The following is an 18326-nucleotide window of genomic DNA, read 5'->3' as shown; positions in this document are numbered from 1 at the left end:
TCATCACACATCAGTCTGTGTTGGAACCCTTGATCATTTCTCTGTGCAGTAATATTTTATGCCTCTTAGGGTTAACATTCTAATTCACAGCAAATTAAATTATAAACCACAAATCCAAAAGGCTTGTCAAGAAACTGAGAGAATAATCACTGCACAACACACATCAATAAGAAATTGCTTCTGACGTTGTCACTTCACATGCATTACTTCTGCTACATGAGCCCTGCAGGTCAGAGGGAACTCAGAATGTAAGTATAAGAAGGCATTACCAAGAACACTCAAGTAGAACATCGCTTGCCCAAAAAGCAGACAAAAACAGCCACAGTATTTTGGAACTAAAGGATCAATAATTTAAAGACTTAGAAAAACTCTGTTTTATTATTTGCAAGCAGCAAAATATCCTTCCCAAAGAATCCACGTAATGTTTTCTTCACATAGCTCCTCTCTTGCAGAAGAAACCACAAAGGAACACACACAAAATGAAACAACAAAGAGCAGAGGAAGAGAAAATCTTATATCTATTCATCTTTGCATGCCTTGCCTTATGGATGTGAAACTCAATGCCTTTCAAAAAAAGGTTTCAGAAGTCTGACTTGTAAACTAAATTCTTATGACACACTCTTAGTATCATTAGTCTACTCTCAAATTAGGAACAAAACCTGCAACTCTTCTCCTTCATCCCACTTTAATTAAGACCCTTCCAATTAAGCTGAATTTGTAACTGAATACAGGAGGATGGGAGAAGGAAGTGTTTCAGGATGTGGGAGAAAATTTTCTAAAGCAAACGGCATAACCACACAGTTGGTTTTATAGAAACATCACCTAATAAACCTCAACTTCAAATGCAGCACAGCAAAGCACAGCTGCTTCCCCCCTTACATCAGCTCTCCCATTCTTTAGCCCATATATCAGCTACCCTAGCACGTCTGCCTCAGTTCCCAAAGAGACAAAAGATCTTTTTTGGCACTCAAACATGGCAAACAACTCAGGCTTCTCAGGAAAAGACAGAGGGGGCAGGGTGTAGTGGAATAAACTATTATGTGAATTAAAGTTTCACATATATTTGCTTAAGTCCAGCCAAAAGTTGTTGCTACCTACTGCCCATCCACAGTGACCTGCATGAGAACAGTGTGGGGTCTGAGCCCTGGTTTTGCTGCAGGGGCCCCCACAGAGCCAACATTTTGGTCCACAGCCTCAGAGGAGCAAAGGAAGTGAAAAGCCTTTCTTCAGCACTGGAGGAAATGCCCGAGGGAGGAGGTATGCTGTTAAAGAACTGTGTGATGCTTGTACTGGTGCCATCAGTATTAGGGACAAAGAGTGGTAAAAGGAAAAAAAAACAAAACCAAACACTCCAGCTTATGAAGAAATCAAGCTGTGGCTCCTACTGATGCAGTTTCAGTGGTGAGTGTTGGCACTATTAATTCAGCAAAATGTGCTCACACACTATTTACCCAAGGAACAAACAATATTGTAGAACATCACTGCAAAAACCCACAGCGGACTCCAACCCCAAAATGCATTATTTAATTCCCAGAGAAAAATGCCCAGAAGAGGAAAATAAAAAGAATTTTTAAAAGTCAAACGTCAGTCAGAAAGGGCTATCTGCTGCTCTGGGTTTGCTCCTCTCAGCCTTCCCTTTAGGCAACCCTGACAAATAACCTTTGAGGCAAACTGAAGACCTGTAACTGTTTAAGCGTGTTAAACTTGCAAAGCAACACAGGAGCCAACAACAGCATTACTGCAGGGAACTGCTGTTCCAATTCTGAACTACTATGCAACAGGCACTGTTTGATATACGTGACCAATGCTCTCATTTACATCGTCATCCCCATATTTTAAAACACTTTATTTTGATACAGAATAATACTACAGTAAACGCTACAAAAAGCCAGTGTATGAATGTAAATCAACACTGTAAGCCAGAAGCAAGCAAGACAGAAGAACAATGACACTTCAATTACTGACAGGGGGATGAGGTGCGACAGCATTTCTCTTTTACTGGGGAGGAGAAACGCTCTCACGTCAATTTGCCAGATTAATTTTGAGTGCAGCTAAGTAAATCCTACACATCATGCATCTTCGTCACTTAAAATTTCAGACACCAGCTCTAATAAAGCACCTACTGTCCCAGCACCCACACGTTACTCCTGCTTCAGCCTCGTGATAGTACAACACTGCCTGGGATGACAATACAGTGCCCAGGTGTTTGTGTCTGAATTTCACATTATGTAATGGCAATTTACACGTAAGCAATGCAACAGCAAGTTCATCCACTGCTCCACCACTACGTAATAAACAAACTACTGGCAAGCAGTTGGTAAAAGTTAACAAATCACAGAGGAGGAAAAGAAAACAAAATCTTTAGTGAAAAAGAACATGGAACAACAACTCCAAGAGCTTCACGCAGCACAAGCACTACTCTCACCATCACTCAGCTCTCGTCTAAGCAATTCCACACAGAAGGGATGCCAGCAGAAAGGCAAGGCACCACTTTGTTCTCCTCTCCAGGACACAGTCTTCAACACAGATTAGGAAATCCCATGATAAAGTTGCAGCATTGTGAATTATAACACAAAGATTGTTGGTCGTTGATGTATGTCATCATTTCCTCCCTGAAAAAAATATCTGTCCCAAACTATTGCACAGAACCTAAGAGATTTGTCATCACTTCCAGCCCCTTGCCATCACCAGGAAACATACTTCAACCCTTTCTTGTCCAGCACAGAAACTGTTGCTGGATAAAATTTCAATAAGGTTTAAGCCCTGGGAGCTTGTGTCTGTGGGTCTGTTCTACCTCCTCCCTCTGGCAAAATTCTGCTTCCTGCTTCTAACAGATTCCCCCCCTCCGTGAGAAAACGATCATAGGGATGAGAAAACTAGAAAACAACATCACATTTGGGAATAAAAGAGCCCAAGATATGGAAGATATCTAACTAGAAAGCCCTAAATAGGCTATTTTTCATTATGTCAAAAGAAAACAAACATCACTTTACACACTAATAGAAAACAGACATAAATGCGTACACATACAGCACCAACTGTATATTTTCCATCAACCAATCAGTTTCTCAGGGGGAAAAAAAAAAACAAACCATCACAGCTACGCCGTTTAGCAAGCTTCCAGCACACAAAGGAGAAAGGCTATCACAGGTGCCTCTTCAAGCAGAAACCAGCACGAGCATCAGAACCTTGCTCCGGCGACAAGCCCGCGGGGAGGCTGCGTGAGCAGCGGCGAGGCTGGAGGCCTGCATGCCCGCATCCTCCGGGTCCAGGCGGTGTGCCGGCAGCAGCCGGCAGCTCCCCGCTCCCTGCGGCGGGGCGGCGATGACATCATGCTGTGCCGGCTGCGCACCGCGGCCCTGGCGCAGTGGAGCCCCTCGGGGACCCGCAGCCTCTCTCCCGACAATGGACGCTTCGGAAGCGGATCGTCTCAAGAGAGCAAGGATACTTTTACTTTTGCTCTTAACCACACACAAACCAGCCTCCCCCATCAATGTGCACGCATATTCCTCCCCCAAGCCCACGCCGTGTTACGGGCGGCGGGGAAAGTGTAGGGCAAGGTATCTCACACTGGAGCGCTACACGCTATAGGTGCGGCCCTTAACAAGGAGAGCAAAGACAGAACACCATGCTCCAGCCCTCACGCCTGCAGATTCAAACAGAATTATTAAAAGAAAGGTGCTGATCTCTTTTCCAGCTCGCTGTTCGATAGCCAGCTCACAGGAACACCATGTTTTTGCATTACATTATGTGAGTTAATCACATGCCCGTTGAGATCAGAGACTACCAGCAAGCATGCCTTGCACTACACTACACAAATAGAAGCACAGCACATAATTTAAAGCGTTCACATCACAAACTTTGCTCACTTGATGATTTAATTGAGAAATATCTGTGGAATCACCTATATCCCTCAAGGAAATTACACTGTGCTTAGTTCTCTCAAATTTCTTACGTTTAATTGCTGCTGTAATTTAAAGGGCCATTAAAGCGCAGACCACTGTACTGGCTCCTCAAGCTGCAGCCTGCAGCCACTGTAACAAATGCAGGGGTAAAGGTAATGTCCTGCTCAGCATCAGGAACTGAGGAGAAACTGTCTTTCAAGTCACTAAAAGCAAAAAGTTATCATCTTAGCCCAAACTGAAGACAGTTCAATGCAACAGATGAGTTCCACAACATCCATTTCACCCTAAGATAAACAGGTATTAATTCACAGGGTGCTTTTAAGACAGATGCAAAACAAACACGATACAATCACATCAGCAAAACCAACTACCAACCCAGCGTGCCATTGGCAGTTCTGATCTCAAACACACAGCCACACACTAAAGAGGACAAGTTTTCACCAAGCCAATGGTGCACCTGTCTGAACAAGCAGCAATCCAATGGTGGCCAGGCCAGAGCTGACCCTGGGCACTGCCATAACCAAGGGCAGATGGGCAGCCCTAAAGCACGGCTTCGGCACTGTGCTGTAGGATGCTGCTGACCCCAAACATACAGCTGCAGCACACAGATCGTTCTTAACGCGATTTCCATTAGGTGCTGCAGAACCTGCATCCCACGTAGAACCAACAAATCAAACAGAACCAGTAAAACAACCGCTACTTTCCCTCTGAAATCCGATTCTTCATTAACAGAGCGTTCCAGGAGCCCAGGTGCCCCACCAAAACTTGGCGCACGCCACCGCGCTCCGGAAGGAGCGTCGCAGATCGCTGTGGAGGCCGAAATGGTCCCAAATAATACCGCCCCTACTCCCCCCTCCCCATTACTCCACGCCGTCGGGAAGCGGCGTTGAGTCGCGTTCCGCACGAAGTTCCGCGCGCTCCCACAGGCAGCGGAGCGCCGGGGGGCGCCTAAACCGGCGCACCACACCGCACCGCACCGCGCCGCGCCGCGCCGCCCCCGCCCCACGCCGCCGTGCCCGGGAAAGCACGACTCGGCGCTGGGAACGCGGCTGCAGAACGCCGTGGCCGCCCCCCCCCCCACAGCCCGCGGCACTCACCAGAGAGCTCGTCCGGCTCCAGCCCGGTCTCGGTGTCCAGCCCGCAGATCACGAAGTAGTCGGCGAAGCGGCCGGGTGCCGAGGAGCCGCCCCCGCTGCTGCCGCTCATGCTGGAGCCCGAGGGGTGCGCGGGGCTCAGGGGCTGCGGGGCCAGGCGGCGGCGGGCAGCGGGACTGCGCCAGCTGCACCAGCTGCGGCGGCCGCCTCCATGATGGAGCGCAGCGGGCAGCGCCGCGCGGCATTGTGGGTACGGCCCCCAGCTGTTCCCGCGGGGGGAGGGGGGAGGCGCGGGCCGAGGGACCGCAATGCTGCGCCTGCGCACTGCGCTCGGGGTGACGTCATGCTGCTTGCCGTGCTGTGCGATGAGAGCATGTCTTAACGCGGAGGGACCTGGGATAGCCTCGCCGCGCTACAATTAGCTGCCCGCGGCTCCCCTTTCTCTCCTCGCCTCACCCGCTTCTCTAACGGGGCCTTTCACATCACCATTTTCCCCTGTATTCTCTCGCAATACAAAAGCCGTGAGAAGAACCGGTATTTATTATTAGTATTCGCTTGATTAAGACTGTATAGGCCACAGAATGGGTGATCAATGAATTGAAGTACTGCTTAGGTTCGACTGACAGTTCTGATGGTTCAATTTTAAACCACCAGCGAGCCTAGGGGAGAAATCTCACTTCAGATAGAAAGATGATTAGATGCAGTAATACTAGACTGGAAGTCTCACCTCTACAGCGAGCGTGTGCATGCAGAATGTGCTGCGCCTGCCATGAGGTTTGAGGAAGATGGCAATGAGAACAGAACTAGCTAAACCTGGTAGCTCCTATTCTGCTCCTTTTGCTAGGCATTTTATGCACGTTTTGCTCCTTGGTCTGCTTTGGATCTGGCAGAGGACTCAGTGTTTGGAATGGGATAAGCTTCATTTCTGTAAGCCTGTAGTTTGACTCTTAAAAGTACAACACTGAGGTGTTGGAACGTATCTAAAGAAGAGCTACGAAGCTGTTGAAGAAGAACAAGGTTTATGAGGAATGGCTGAAGGAACAGAGGTTATTTGCCCTAGAGAAGAAGAGGCTCAGGGGAAACCTCATCACTCTACAACCACGTGAAAGAAAGCTGTAAGTTGGGGGGGGGGGGGACGGGACAAGAAGAAATGGCCTCAAGTTCATGCCAGGTAAGGTTTGGATTGAGCATCAGGAAAGATTTCTGCACTGAGAAGTGTGTGAAGCACTGGAACAGACTGCCTGGGGAAGTAGTTGAGACACCATCCCGGAGATATTTAAAATACGTGTAGATGTAGTGCCTAGAAACAATATTTAGTAGTAGGCTTGGCTGTGCTGGGTTAGTGGTTGGACATGGTAATAACCTTAGAGGTCTTCTTCAATCTGTATGATTCTGTGATTCACTGTCATAGCATGGATATGCTCAGAAGGACTTGCAAGAGAACTAAGGCAGCAGCACAGGCATTGTAAAGGTTTGTTGTGTTTTTGTTTCATCAAATAAAGAGTGAAATGGGGAAATAAAACATGTTCTTGCCCACACTGTACACTCTACCAATAACCATGCGTTTAGGAGATTTTAGCAAGTAAAGGTAGATGGGGCCAGAACGTAGGCAAATTGCTAGAGCTCCCCAGTACAAAAAAGGCAGGAATCTCCTCAAAAGTTCAGCAGAGGGCCACAAAGATGGTAAAGGGCATGGAACACCTCCCTTAATGAGGAAAGACTGAGAGAACTGGGTCTGTTCAGCCTTGAATAAAGAAGACTCAGAGGGGATCTGACCCACATCCATAAATAAGGAACGGGAGGCAAAGGGACGAGGCTGGACTCTTCTCTGCAGTGTATGGCAGTAGGACGAGGGGAAATGGCCACAAACTGATGCACAGGAAGATCCACACAAATGTGTGGGAACTTTACAGTGCAGTGACGGAGCACTGGCACAGGCTGCACAGAGAGGTGGTGGAGTCTCCTCGGGAGACATTCAAGACTCACCTGGACACCTACCTGCGCAACCTTCTCTTCCTGATCATTTCTGAATTTTCCCATGCTTGGTGAACACAATGTCTTTAACACTTAATTCAGGAGCTAGCAGCTTTCATTTCTCAGTCACTGACACAACCATTCTGTCAGTGAACTTTAAAAACTGACTAGATGTCCTCACGTGAAGCAATGCTCTCAGTGACACAGAGAATTTCGGGGAGTATTCTGCATGATGTTTACAAAATGCGTCTAAGATCTGTGGAAACAATGTTTACCAGAGAATCACAATGACACATTACCAAGTCGGAAGTGATTTAAAGGACTCGCTGCCTCTGGCAATCCTATTGCTGTCGGCTCAGCTGCTGTTTCCAAACAAAGGCAAAGGCTTGGATTTTCAAGTTCAAACCTTAAAAACCATAAAAAAAAAAGCCAAGTTACTTTAAAGAGACAGAATGTGAACATAACTTGGTTACTCCTCATGCTAGTTAATTTGGACTTACTTTGCCAACAGTCATGATTATTGGAGGAGTTTGTTTAATAAACAGTTTAAAAACTGGAAAAGTACTGGTTCATACATTTCTCTGAGATTAAAAGTCTAAAATAGGATACCAGCTCTTTTTCTGTGTGACTGCTTCCCAAGATGAGGTAAGCTCAAAAAGATAAAGGTACCCTTCATCTTCTGCATCAGCAGTACTAAGTGTGACAGAATAACATTAATTTCTCATAGCAAGGTATAAAGTTAGAGTATCAGTTCAAATTCCACTGCAAAATCAAATCATAATCTATGCATTAACAAGGGAAGTACATCAGATCAGATTTGCTATTTGTCTTCTTCCAGTCTAATATACAGTTAAGTTTATGAAACTGACTTCAGGTGCTATTTTCTAACAGATTTGTACCTGTTCAAGTCACGTTTGTTGAATTTAGTAAACAAGAAAACCAAACACTCCGTTATTATGCAGAAAACAACTCAGGAAGGGGAAGGCCTGTTCTCTTAGTCCAGTGCAGTGGCCAAAGCAGCAGTTGCCAGCTCCATAAGGGATGAAGTATTACTTTTGTGATGCCTGTACCTGCAGTACCTGGTAGGCATTTCTGTCCTTGAACAGCTGCTACCTCAAGATCAATATTCTATACAGCAGCAATAAACCTCCATAAAACAGACATAACCATAAGGGAAGGTGAATGAAGCAATAACAACTTCAGAACGTTGATCGTCCATCAGGAATTCAAGCAGAAAAACTAAGTTATGTAAATGCTTCTATTTGAGGAGATGAAATGAGCTAGCTCAACGGCCTTCTAAGGCCAAGTATAAAAACCTTCAAAGATTATTGTACGTGTATGGGAACTGCTGAATTGTGGCCTGAACCACTGATGGATCACCTGAGGTGAGCACTGAGTCAGCCACAGGAGCACAGGTGAAGGCAATGCACTGTGTGACCGGAAGGGGCGGAGTCTGGCTCCACCTCTCCCAGATGCCATTTAAGGGCTGACCACCACTGGGGAAGGGGCACTTGTAGGAGGTCCCTCCCCTGTGGAGTTTGAGGTGAGCCCTTCCTTATTTATCAGGTATCTTTATACCATCTGGATAAGCCATACAAAAATATACTGTCTATCTTCATTATACTGTGTGGGTACTATTCATTCAGGGCATTCACCCTGCAGTACATAAAGAAATAACATCCAGACAGAAGGAAGTGAAGTTTATCTAAGCGTTCTGAAATAAAGATACAAACGGAATGAAGCCCATCCACAGACATAGTCATCAGTTCAGTTTAATTTAGAAAAATACCACTTCAAAAGAACTCACCCCTTTTAAATAGATCAGTTAAAAATTAAAATTAGTGGAAATTTCAGCACAGTTCATCATACTCAAAACATAAAGTATTTCAAATTTAATATAATCGCTTTATTATCAAATGGCAAGAAGCGTTTACTAAGGAGGTCATGCAGGAACAATTTACAAAAACTTCCAGAAGATAAACAGGTCAAAGCCAGGTCACCTCCATTTTATTTTTTGTAGTTTTATTCAACCACACCTTCCTGAAATCAGCCACTGAAATGCTGGTTTGCTTCATGGTAGAGGCTATGGCTATCTCTCAGACTACTGGCTGGATTCCACAAAGACTGGGCTGCTAACTTATCTGCAGCACAGCGTGTCTTTGCCTTTTTCACAACTAATTCAGTAGTCCTCATAGGATAGGGAACTGCCTGAGGCCATTGGAAACTGAACATGGAAGGGACAGGCCTACAAAAAAAATACCAAAAAGAAAAACCAAAAAACCAAATCCTAAGGTTTAACAAAAGGAAATAACCTTTTCATCCTTTTTTAAGGTTTTAAGGCTTTTAGCCACTGCATTGGGAACTTAGCCTACAACTGAAAAAGGTTTTTCAGTATCGTAGCCTGATCCCATCTACACAGTGAAACATCTCAAAGAAAGTGCCAAGCAATGACATGATTCATACGAAGCAAAGTTCATTCCTTCCATAGTGCCAAGGTTCCACAGAAGCATTAACTTTATACAGTGTTGAAGGAATTCTACAACAGCATCTGTTACTGACAAAAACTGAGGCAATTTCAGAAAAGCCACTGGGCAACATCTGATTTATTCTGGGTTCAGCTGCATGGGAAATTAACCATGCAGACGAACGGGCTGTAAACCTACAGCTCTTCGCACTCAGTAGACCACTGGGCACTTGGCTCACAATAGCTAGATTCATTATGGAATAAATCCTCCAGGTAGATGAGCTCTGAGATTAGAATCACAGCAATCAAAAAAAGAAATCAATGTACTGTTTAAATGACAATTAAGTATACTTTCAGGGCAAAATCTAAATAAGAAAACAACTCCTGAAGCTAAATGCTTACAATAAATTTGTAAACAGAAGTTAAATGGAGCTTTTACCTACGTAAAACCCAGATTTAAATAGAAGACAGAAATAGTTCATCAGTATTTACTATATATTTACATGTAATACTGCAATGAAATGGAGTCAATCAACATTATGTTACAAAAAGAACAAAATTCTTTAAAAGGTACCTGTACCTTCTGCACTACCGTGTTCTTGGACCTATTCCCTTACAACTCAAATGATGTATTGTACGATGAGTTCACACGATGGTATAGACAAGTAACCCTTCAACTGGAGCATACGTTAACACGACAACTCACATTTCAGCAAGGTACCTCGAGGGCAGAAATGTAAAGCCTATAAGCAGCACTGGTTTCAGTAGGATGAACAGCACCCAAGTTCCCTACTGATCAGGGCCTCGTTTTACAGGATTCCACTGACAATACAACAGACTACAACAGTTAGAACCATACCAGGTGAGGTATCAGATACCTTATTTAGTGAATGTATTAATGCATACTTTTCAAGATGAATTGTAGCTGGTTGTGCATTGCTAGTTACTGACTTACCAGAAAACAGAATCATCCTTTTAATTTTATGTACGTCCACCAGCTTCTGTTACTTGATGCTTTGAACAGTATTTGGAACCAGCTATTTTACAAGAACCGCACCAATTTACATACCTGACACTTCTAGCCACAGCTGAGCTAAAATGAAAAACTAAGTTCTTTGTATGATGTTTGAGAAATAAGTAGTACACCAAAGTTACACATTCTTAATTTACTTGAAATTAGTCTCATATAAATATGATCATTTTCTGAATTTGCAGGAGAAATGTACACAAGCAAAATATTGGCATGGTGAACATTAAAAAAAAAAAATTGTATTACAACTTCAAAATCAACCAGGCACAGTAAGAATTCTAGCCTGCTCTCTTACATTCTCCCAAAAGAAAAAGTTTTAGAATGAGACAGAAACATCTGACATTTTGCCTTTGTTAATCCAGTTAGTAAAGCAGATGTAGGTTCAAGTATTTAAATCCGTACTGCACTAATAGAAGTAAACGATCAGGATAAATGCATTACTCTAGTTAACCATTCAGAAAAAGAAGTTTGAGTGAGCACCATTATTATGCTATAATTTTGGAACTCCAGAAATAGGGGAAAAAAAAACGTTGATGAGAAGTGTGCTCAGATCAGATCACATTCAAGGCTACAGAGATGTTGAGAATATCACAAAGTCTTACCAAATAATTAAAGGTGTTTTTTTTTTTTTCCTTCTTGCAAGTTTTAAAAAGCAATCCGTAGCTCATGTCTACATTACAACTTCTGCTCTGCATATTATCAGGGCAAAACATCTGTTTTCACTTCCTTCATCCTGAGGGCCACACTTACCATCTCGCTCCCCAAAGAAAAAACAGTGATGGTTTGGTTTAAAACTGCCTGCAGGACATCTTTGAACATAGTTCTCCCAGGCCATGTGTTTATTTAAAGACATGCCTACCATCACAAGCTTCCCTTTAAAATGCTTATGAGCCAATAGAAAAGCAAATGTACGAATATCGGAAGTGCCAATCCTGAGATGAAAAATGAGAAAGTCAGGTCCAGTTTGATCATTATTCAAACTTCTGTTTCAGTTTCTTCTGGAAGAGAGCTGGTAGGATGGAGAGGATGGCTAGAATCATGAGAACAAAAAGAGAGTTCCAGGAAACTGCTTCCCCTGCTGTTGTAAGTTGGTATAGCGTTGTTCCTGCCTTAATGGCTATAAAAGATGGTGGTGCCACACCTGGAAGTGAAGAACAGAAAGTAGGATAAGTAAGAAAGAAAAAGCAGCTTTGTGGTAAGAAAAAAAGAAAAAGAAAAAACATAAATGAGTCATCCAGCTTTTAGCATCAAAATCTCAGGCTTCATTGACTTGTTCTTTAAAAAAGAGCAGTAGGTACAAGTGTAAAATTCGAAAACAAAATCCCATATCAAAACCTGTTTATGCTATTTTCAATACTACTTAATGCCAATTAAAGCACTGAAGACTATATATATATATATATATATATATATATTATCTATGCTAGACAGCACAGATTTCAAGGAGTCTTTACCAGGAAGTTTATAAGCTGTTTTCTCACCCAATTAAAGAGACAAAACTACATGTTTAGCTCTACAGTTGTTAGGAACTCACTCTTAGGGAGATGTACTATGATAAACAAAACACATGGGAAGGGGAGGAACAATCCTTCAGATCAAAGTCACATATATCCTCACATGATCACACTGAAGTAGGACAGAAACCACTACTAGAGTAGTGTTCATACAACGTGTTTCCTTAAGTAATTAGCCTGGGGTTTCTTATTCATCTATAAGGTCAGATTAATCTTGAAAACTTTAAAGTCTCCCAATGATACAAGCTCCACCTATCTAAAACTATGACCGCAAAGCCCTCTTGCAGCTGTCCACTAGGTGGCGATCTCCACTGAACAATGAATAAAGAAAAGCAAATAATGGTCCTTCTGGATACCCCAAACCATAGTTCATTAGTCAGAATTCTTACCTAGGAAAGTGCCAATGAAAAATACTTTTAATGGCACATTTATTACAGGAGATGTGATATTGATAAACCAATTAGGAAGAAATGGTGTTATTCTCAAAAAAATTATGTAGTTAATGAGGTGTTCTCTGTGACGCTCAACCTGCAAAAAAAAAAAAAAGAAAAAATTCAGTTAAATGCATCGAAAAAAAATCAAGTCTTACTCCAAAAGACTTGTTGTTTTGTGCAACTTTTGTAGGACTTTAGAGGTTGCAAACAAATCAATTAAAAGATGACTCAAGAGAGTCGGTCATCAGTCAGTGAATCATTATTATAAAGTACCATTTGTCTGGAAATACCAGTCCATGGTGATGGTGTGCCCAAATCAGCTAACAAGTTATTCAGTACAGCAGCAGGCCTAATTCTAACATTAGCTCAGCATCCTCTCCTTAACTGTAGTCCAGTCACCCTTGCCATCCTGCTCCCTGCGCCTCTGCAGGAACTAGCAATGAAGTCTGTTCCTCATCACATCCTGTGCTGAACTGTAATCAGAACTGAAATACAGCTGTATTCCAGGCCTGAAAGTTTACCCCAGGTCATGGGTATGAAGTCCATCATGTGGCTGTTGACAGAAGTCTTAAAGCCTGCCTGACCTTCATTGCAAGAAGACCTAGGATTAACAACACCCAGGAGCAACCGTAACAGTCTATTCTTTATTTGCAGTCCGTTACATCCTCGAGTATATTCCAGCTCTTTATACCAGGACTACATCAAAGCCTCTTCTGCTTCCATTAGCATAACACTCAGGAAGTAACTACACACTGTCAGAATCCTTTCCCTGTAGGTGTATGAGCACAATACCCTCTTTATCTTCCATCCTATTCCACTACGCTTTCTATCAGAAGACTTGGCCTACCTAGGAACTTTACCTGTTCTGACCACTTTACTGCTTTTTCCGTTAAGTATTTGTATATAACAGGTCTTCCCACTAGGTATGAAAGCATGTAGCAGAACGAAGCTCCGAGTCCCGAGCACTGAAGAAAGAGAACAAAAAAGCAAACAATGAAATGGCAGAAAAGCTCTGATTAGCATTAGCCCTGCACCCCTACAACTACACTGGCTGGATACAGGCTGCTTCTACACTGTCCTCTACTAATGAGGAAGAGCTCCGTGTACCTGTTCCCTAAGAACTTTGTTGACACAAGGCATTTCCTCAAATTCCAAGGCATTTTTATCAATATTGACACAAAGTAGCCAAAGTTGATTACTTATCAGTTAATATTGAGTGTTTATGTACTTTTAAGACTCTGAACAATGAAAGCTCTGGAGAAAAAGAGCATAACGGCATTTAAAAGGGATTCAAACTTGATAATCCATCACCTCAGTGCTCCCTACACCTACTCATCTAGTTCAGTACTGAGGCTCACTATGCCATCTTCCCAAGTTTGTCAGTAGCATTTCTGGGGTAACTACACCAATTTAAGAAAAAGTACATGTTTTGCAGCAGATGAATAAGAATGCAGTACTTATGTTGTGAAATTACAGTCTCATTCTGATGGATGCTAAACATTTGAAGCAAAGGCAATTCTCTGGCTAGTTAACACCCAGCTGCTTCCATTATTAATAAAACTTGGACAGTCAGTTGTTTGGATCATCATCCAATGCTGCAGTGAGTCCTGTGGGTAACACTCTTCTCGACTTAATGAGAACTCAATTATTCCCTGGAGACTCAGGTATACCCACCGTTTCATTCAGCCTGTGACTGTTTTAAACAGAAAGCTGTTCAGAAACAGAAAGATGGATAAAAATATACACCATTACAGTTTTCCATACTTACCAGACAAACAAGAAATAAGGCCAGTGGAAAGGGATAAAGAAATCCTGACAGGATACTGAGAAATATAGACCCAGGGATAGCAAACGTTTGCAAGCTAGATGCATCTTAGTTAAGGAAGTCTGCTTATTGTTCATTTGATACAGCACATATACCACTATCTCAAAAAGTGTAAGTATAAAGATGTATGGGCCCAAAAGATTCTTATATGAAAATACTTCTGCAGAGTGGCACAAGTAGCCCGTGCACTGGGAAACAAGAAATAGATGCATCGTTGACAGATAAAAAACAAGCCAATAAATACAAGATGCAGTACACCTCTTTATCTCTGTGTTACCTTTGACACTGTTATGGGAAACAGTTGTGATTTTACATTGTTAACTAACACTAAGCGCATTCCAGCAAGCCTGAAGAGGTCACAGAAACCTTCATCTACTTTGAACTTCATGGAACTGAAATACTAAAAAGCCAAAGAGCATTCCTTTCTGTCAAGTCCATTACAGACAACACAGCTTTTTCTAAGTGTCAAAGATTACTGTAGCAAGCTTGTCAACAAATCAATCTGTGATAGTAAATGCTGTCACACCAGCTGCTACCGTGGTTCAATAAAAGGCCAAATCTATTCTACTTTATTTATTAACTACCATTTGGGGTTTTTTCAAATATAATCTGCTATTTGAGAGCTAATCTTAAAAGGAATGGGCAAGAGAATAATTAGCACTGGCACATTCAATGTTGATTTTTCTGAGTTACAGAAACCCTACTGCAACACCCCTCCTTATAAAGCTCTTCAGCTTTCTCAGAGTTATTAACCTTTATTTAAGTGTTCCAGTTAAGAGTGCGTTTAATGATTAATACATTCAGCACTCAGGGAAAAAAAGTTTGCACAACAGATAGCCTTTGTGTCTCACCAGGCAAGAAGTACTCCAGAAATCTAGCCCTCTACAACAGAAGAGATTCATTTTTTGTATTCTTCATGGTTTCTGTGTTTTTTAAATGGTCACTGCAGAGATAAAAGACATCAGAATTCTTTCTTTGAGAAATGATTTAAGAACTTGTGCAAGCGACTCTCAGGCAACCATGGATGTCTAAGGAAGACAAACTCAGTCATTTCTATTTGGCAATCTAGTTTGTATTTAAAATTAGTGTATCACTACAGTAAGACACAGACTCTCATGCAAATTCAAGTGTTGCCCACGACAGATGCAGTACAGACACTGAAAGCATTATGTAAGTTCAATTCCATGCAGATGTAATAGTATGTGCTGTTCTTTCTACTTACTCCTTTCTAACAATCTAAAAAGCAGCCACAAACATATACACGTAGGGTTTTTCTCTGTTTGTTTTCTTAAGTTCAGAGGCTTCGGAACTTGTCTTGCTAACACACCTTCATACGTGACCCTCCTTCCCACTAGATCAAGAAGCATGTAGGCAAATTTGTATTTTTCATTTCTCTTTCAGAGAGAAGACGGTATTTTCATATCAGAGAAAGGATACAAAACATACGTGGCAAAATAAGCCACTAATACTTGAACGTAAAATGTGTCCTTGTATTTGGACAGGACTTTTCCCAAGGCCTTTGCATCATCCATATCTCTTGGAATCTTTATACATTTTCCTTCTTCTCTGGATGAAAAGAAAGCAGGAGTGGTATGAGATATATTCGGACAGTATAAAAAAAATTACTTGATTAATACATAGATAATTAAATACACAAGATCACTGAACTACAACAAAACAAACCACTACTTTCGTGGAAAGATTCCTACATGAACCTGTTTAACATTTACACTTTTTTGCATTAGAGAAATCCTCCATTTCAAATATTTGTTAGCCATATTTTCTACTCATTACAATAATCTGCTTTACTTCCAGCATTTTTATTTTTCTTACGAGGTTATGAAAAATAAACCACTGCTCCAACCTCACCTTTGACAATTGAGCAGCAGTCAATGTTTCAGTCAAAGCCAACTGCAACTGCCTTAATGTTAGGGCCACAACCTTTGAAGTGCAGCAACAGCAGTGGAGCCTCACCTCGCAAGCAAACAAAGCTCTATGAGCAAAATCTTATGTCACACCTTAACCTGGTGCAACCCTGGGCAGCACAGCTGAGTGTCCTCTCTTCTTCTGTGTCAAGCTTGTCACTGGACTGTTGAAACTGAACCAGTTGAGCAAGTTAATCACACACAGAAAATTAACTACTAAAAGAAAAAAAGGAAGTCGTAAGACAAGCAGACTTCTGTCTGCATATAAACTATAGCTGTAGCCAAGCACGTTTTTTATCTCGGCTAAGGATGGTTAAGCTGCCAACACTAAAAGGGCAAATGGTAACTTTAAAGAGCACAAACTCAACTGTGCAATGGAAACTCTAGGTCAAGCACAACTTGTCTGTGTTTAAAGAGATCCTACTAATTACTGTGTATGTCAACGTTATGTTTTGTATTTTGCCATGGTAAATTATACACTCAAATTCCTTTAAAAAAAAATAATAAAGTGCTATAACTAACTTACATCAGTTTAAAAGCCACTGAGCCACACAAAGGCTCCTTCACAATTAGATACTGAGATAAGTCTATCGTTCCTCACATACTTACTCACTGAGTTGCGGGAAATTTTTATATACCAGAAACATAAGGAAAGCAGCTACCGTGAAGACGGACACCAAAATAAGAAGAGACGTTCGAGCCGATCCACCTTCCGCTTGAGCTTTTCCTGAAATTAGATACGTTCAAAGTTCACAATAATTACTGAAATTCGGGAGATGGGCTTTGGGGGGAGGGAACCGCATCTTCCGCGGCCGTATCCGCTCGCCCTTCCCCGCGCACCGCCGCACCCGCGGGCCCGCAAGCGTCCCGGTAATCCCGCTGCCCGGCGCGGCCCCTCCGCAAAGGCTGACCTTCCAGAAGCCGCTGGTGCCGGCCGCTTTCCGCCGCCGCTCTCCGCTGCGCCATGGCTCCGCGCTCCTCGGGCCCGGCGCAGGCCGCGCCGCCAAGCAGGGAGCGGCAGGAAGGAGGCGGGCCCGGCTCGGGGCCGCTCCCCCTCACCCCACCGGGTCGCGTTCCCGCCTCACGGCGCATGCGCCGCCTTGGGAGCGCGCGGCGAGCGTTGGCGCGCTTTTGCTCCGTGGGGGGCGGGAGCGCGCGTCACGTGGCCGCTGTGGGAGGGCCCGCCTATTGAGCTGGGGAATGTTGGAAGTTATAAACCAAATTCTTGTTTTTGTAGACGAGTTTTTACCGTGTCACCTTGAAGCTGAGGAGAAAAAGCATGTACTGACATATTTAAATAAAAGGCGTATTGCAGTTTAAAAGCTGTAGGGCAGATTCTGAATGCTGCTCGGGCTAGCTCCTATTTAATTTCGGTGCAGTGGTTTGAACCATGAGGCATGAACCACAGCGTGTTCCGAAAGCCCTCAGAGACAAGGAATGGGCAGATCCCGCGTCAGTGCTTATCTGACTTCTCATTGAATCTGTTTTGATTCCGTAGCGTCCATGTCACCTAAAGGCAGGTGATGTAACAGCACCAGTTACACCCGACTCCTGCTAAAGTTCCCACTGTTCTACACACCACTACATGACACAAATAATTACAGCAAAACAAATTTGCACCATGATCTCCCTTCTATTTAATACAATTGCTTGTCCTGCAGCTGGTTCCTAGGACACAGATTCTGCAGCATGCTCACAGTGACAGTATATATCTCGTTAAAAATAGAGAAGATGGCTCTAATCAACTCCGAATATTGAGCTCCAACTTTCTGAATTGCCACCAGTGTAAAATCTAGGGATTAATTAACTTGATCACTTTGAAGTTGAAATATGATTATGTAAGTGATGTTTGTTAGAGTAGATTATCTGTGTCATGGTTTCATGATTTTTGCTATATTATTGATATTCCACATCAGGACATCATGTGGTGTATTGGGAGTTAAAGAGTTAATGCTCCAGCTCTGTGGATCATCGATAGTTCTGCGTGTACCTGTCTCAGAAGAGAAGAACTCCATTCCCCAGAACACTGTGTGATGCTTTGCATTTTTTCGTGTTTATGCTCAGAGGGAAAGATAAAAACTGTCTGCGGTCACAGGACTCTCTCTTCCCCGCGGGATGGAGCTCAGCAGTGGGTGTTTGTTGCAGCCGTCCGCCTTCAGCG

The 18326-nt window shown here is 42.9% G+C and overlaps 2 protein-coding genes across 3 annotated transcripts in view; both read right to left on the bottom strand.

The window, feature by feature from the left end:
- The window catches only part of DENND5A (DENN domain containing 5A), a 51855-nt gene extending 46729 nt beyond the window's left edge, over positions 1-5126 (bottom strand). For both annotated transcript variants that reach the window (XM_065755298.1, XM_065755299.1), the window contains exon 1: positions 5003-5126. In XM_065755298.1, the coding sequence (XP_065611370.1) occupies positions 5003-5111 (109 nt within the window). In that variant the 5' untranslated portion in view covers positions 5112-5126. The remainder of the gene's footprint in view (positions 1-5002) is intronic.
- A 5462-nt stretch (positions 5127-10588) lies between these two features.
- TMEM41B (transmembrane protein 41B) lies at positions 10589-17170 on the bottom strand. The gene is made up of 7 exons (XM_065755294.1): positions 17077-17170; positions 16775-16892; positions 15678-15806; positions 14184-14277; positions 13276-13380; positions 12371-12509; positions 10589-11608 (listed from the first exon to the last, which is right to left on the bottom strand). Exons 1-7 carry the CDS (start codon positions 17129-17131, stop codon positions 11439-11441), a joined length of 810 nt encoding a protein of 269 aa, XP_065611366.1. The 5' UTR covers positions 17132-17170; the 3' UTR covers positions 10589-11438.
- Positions 17171-18326: the final 1156 nt, after the last annotated feature.

Source organism: Cyrtonyx montezumae, unplaced genomic scaffold (genome assembly GCF_038088225.1).
Source record: "Cyrtonyx montezumae isolate F1298 unplaced genomic scaffold, pur_monq_1.0 scaffold_10, whole genome shotgun sequence".
NCBI classification, from domain to species: domain Eukaryota; kingdom Metazoa; phylum Chordata; class Aves; order Galliformes; family Odontophoridae; genus Cyrtonyx; species Cyrtonyx montezumae.
Note: the sequence above shows the minus strand (reverse complement) of the source record. Positions and strands in the feature narration are given on the sequence as shown.

Excerpts from the sequence above, each read along its gene's own strand:
- TMEM41B (XM_065755294.1), bottom strand. The coding sequence starts at position 17,131 with ATGGCGCAGCGGAGAGCGGCGGCGGAAAGCGGCCGGCACCAGCGGCTT. Across the intron at positions 14,278-15,677 it reads TATTTTGCCACGTATGTTTT|CTTGCAAACGTTTGCTATCC; the intron begins GTATCCTTTCTC and ends AGATGCATCTAG. Across the intron at positions 11,609-12,370 it reads TTTCATTGGCACTTTCCTAG|GTGTGGCACCACCATCTTTT; the intron begins GTAAGAATTCTG and ends CTTCACTTCCAG.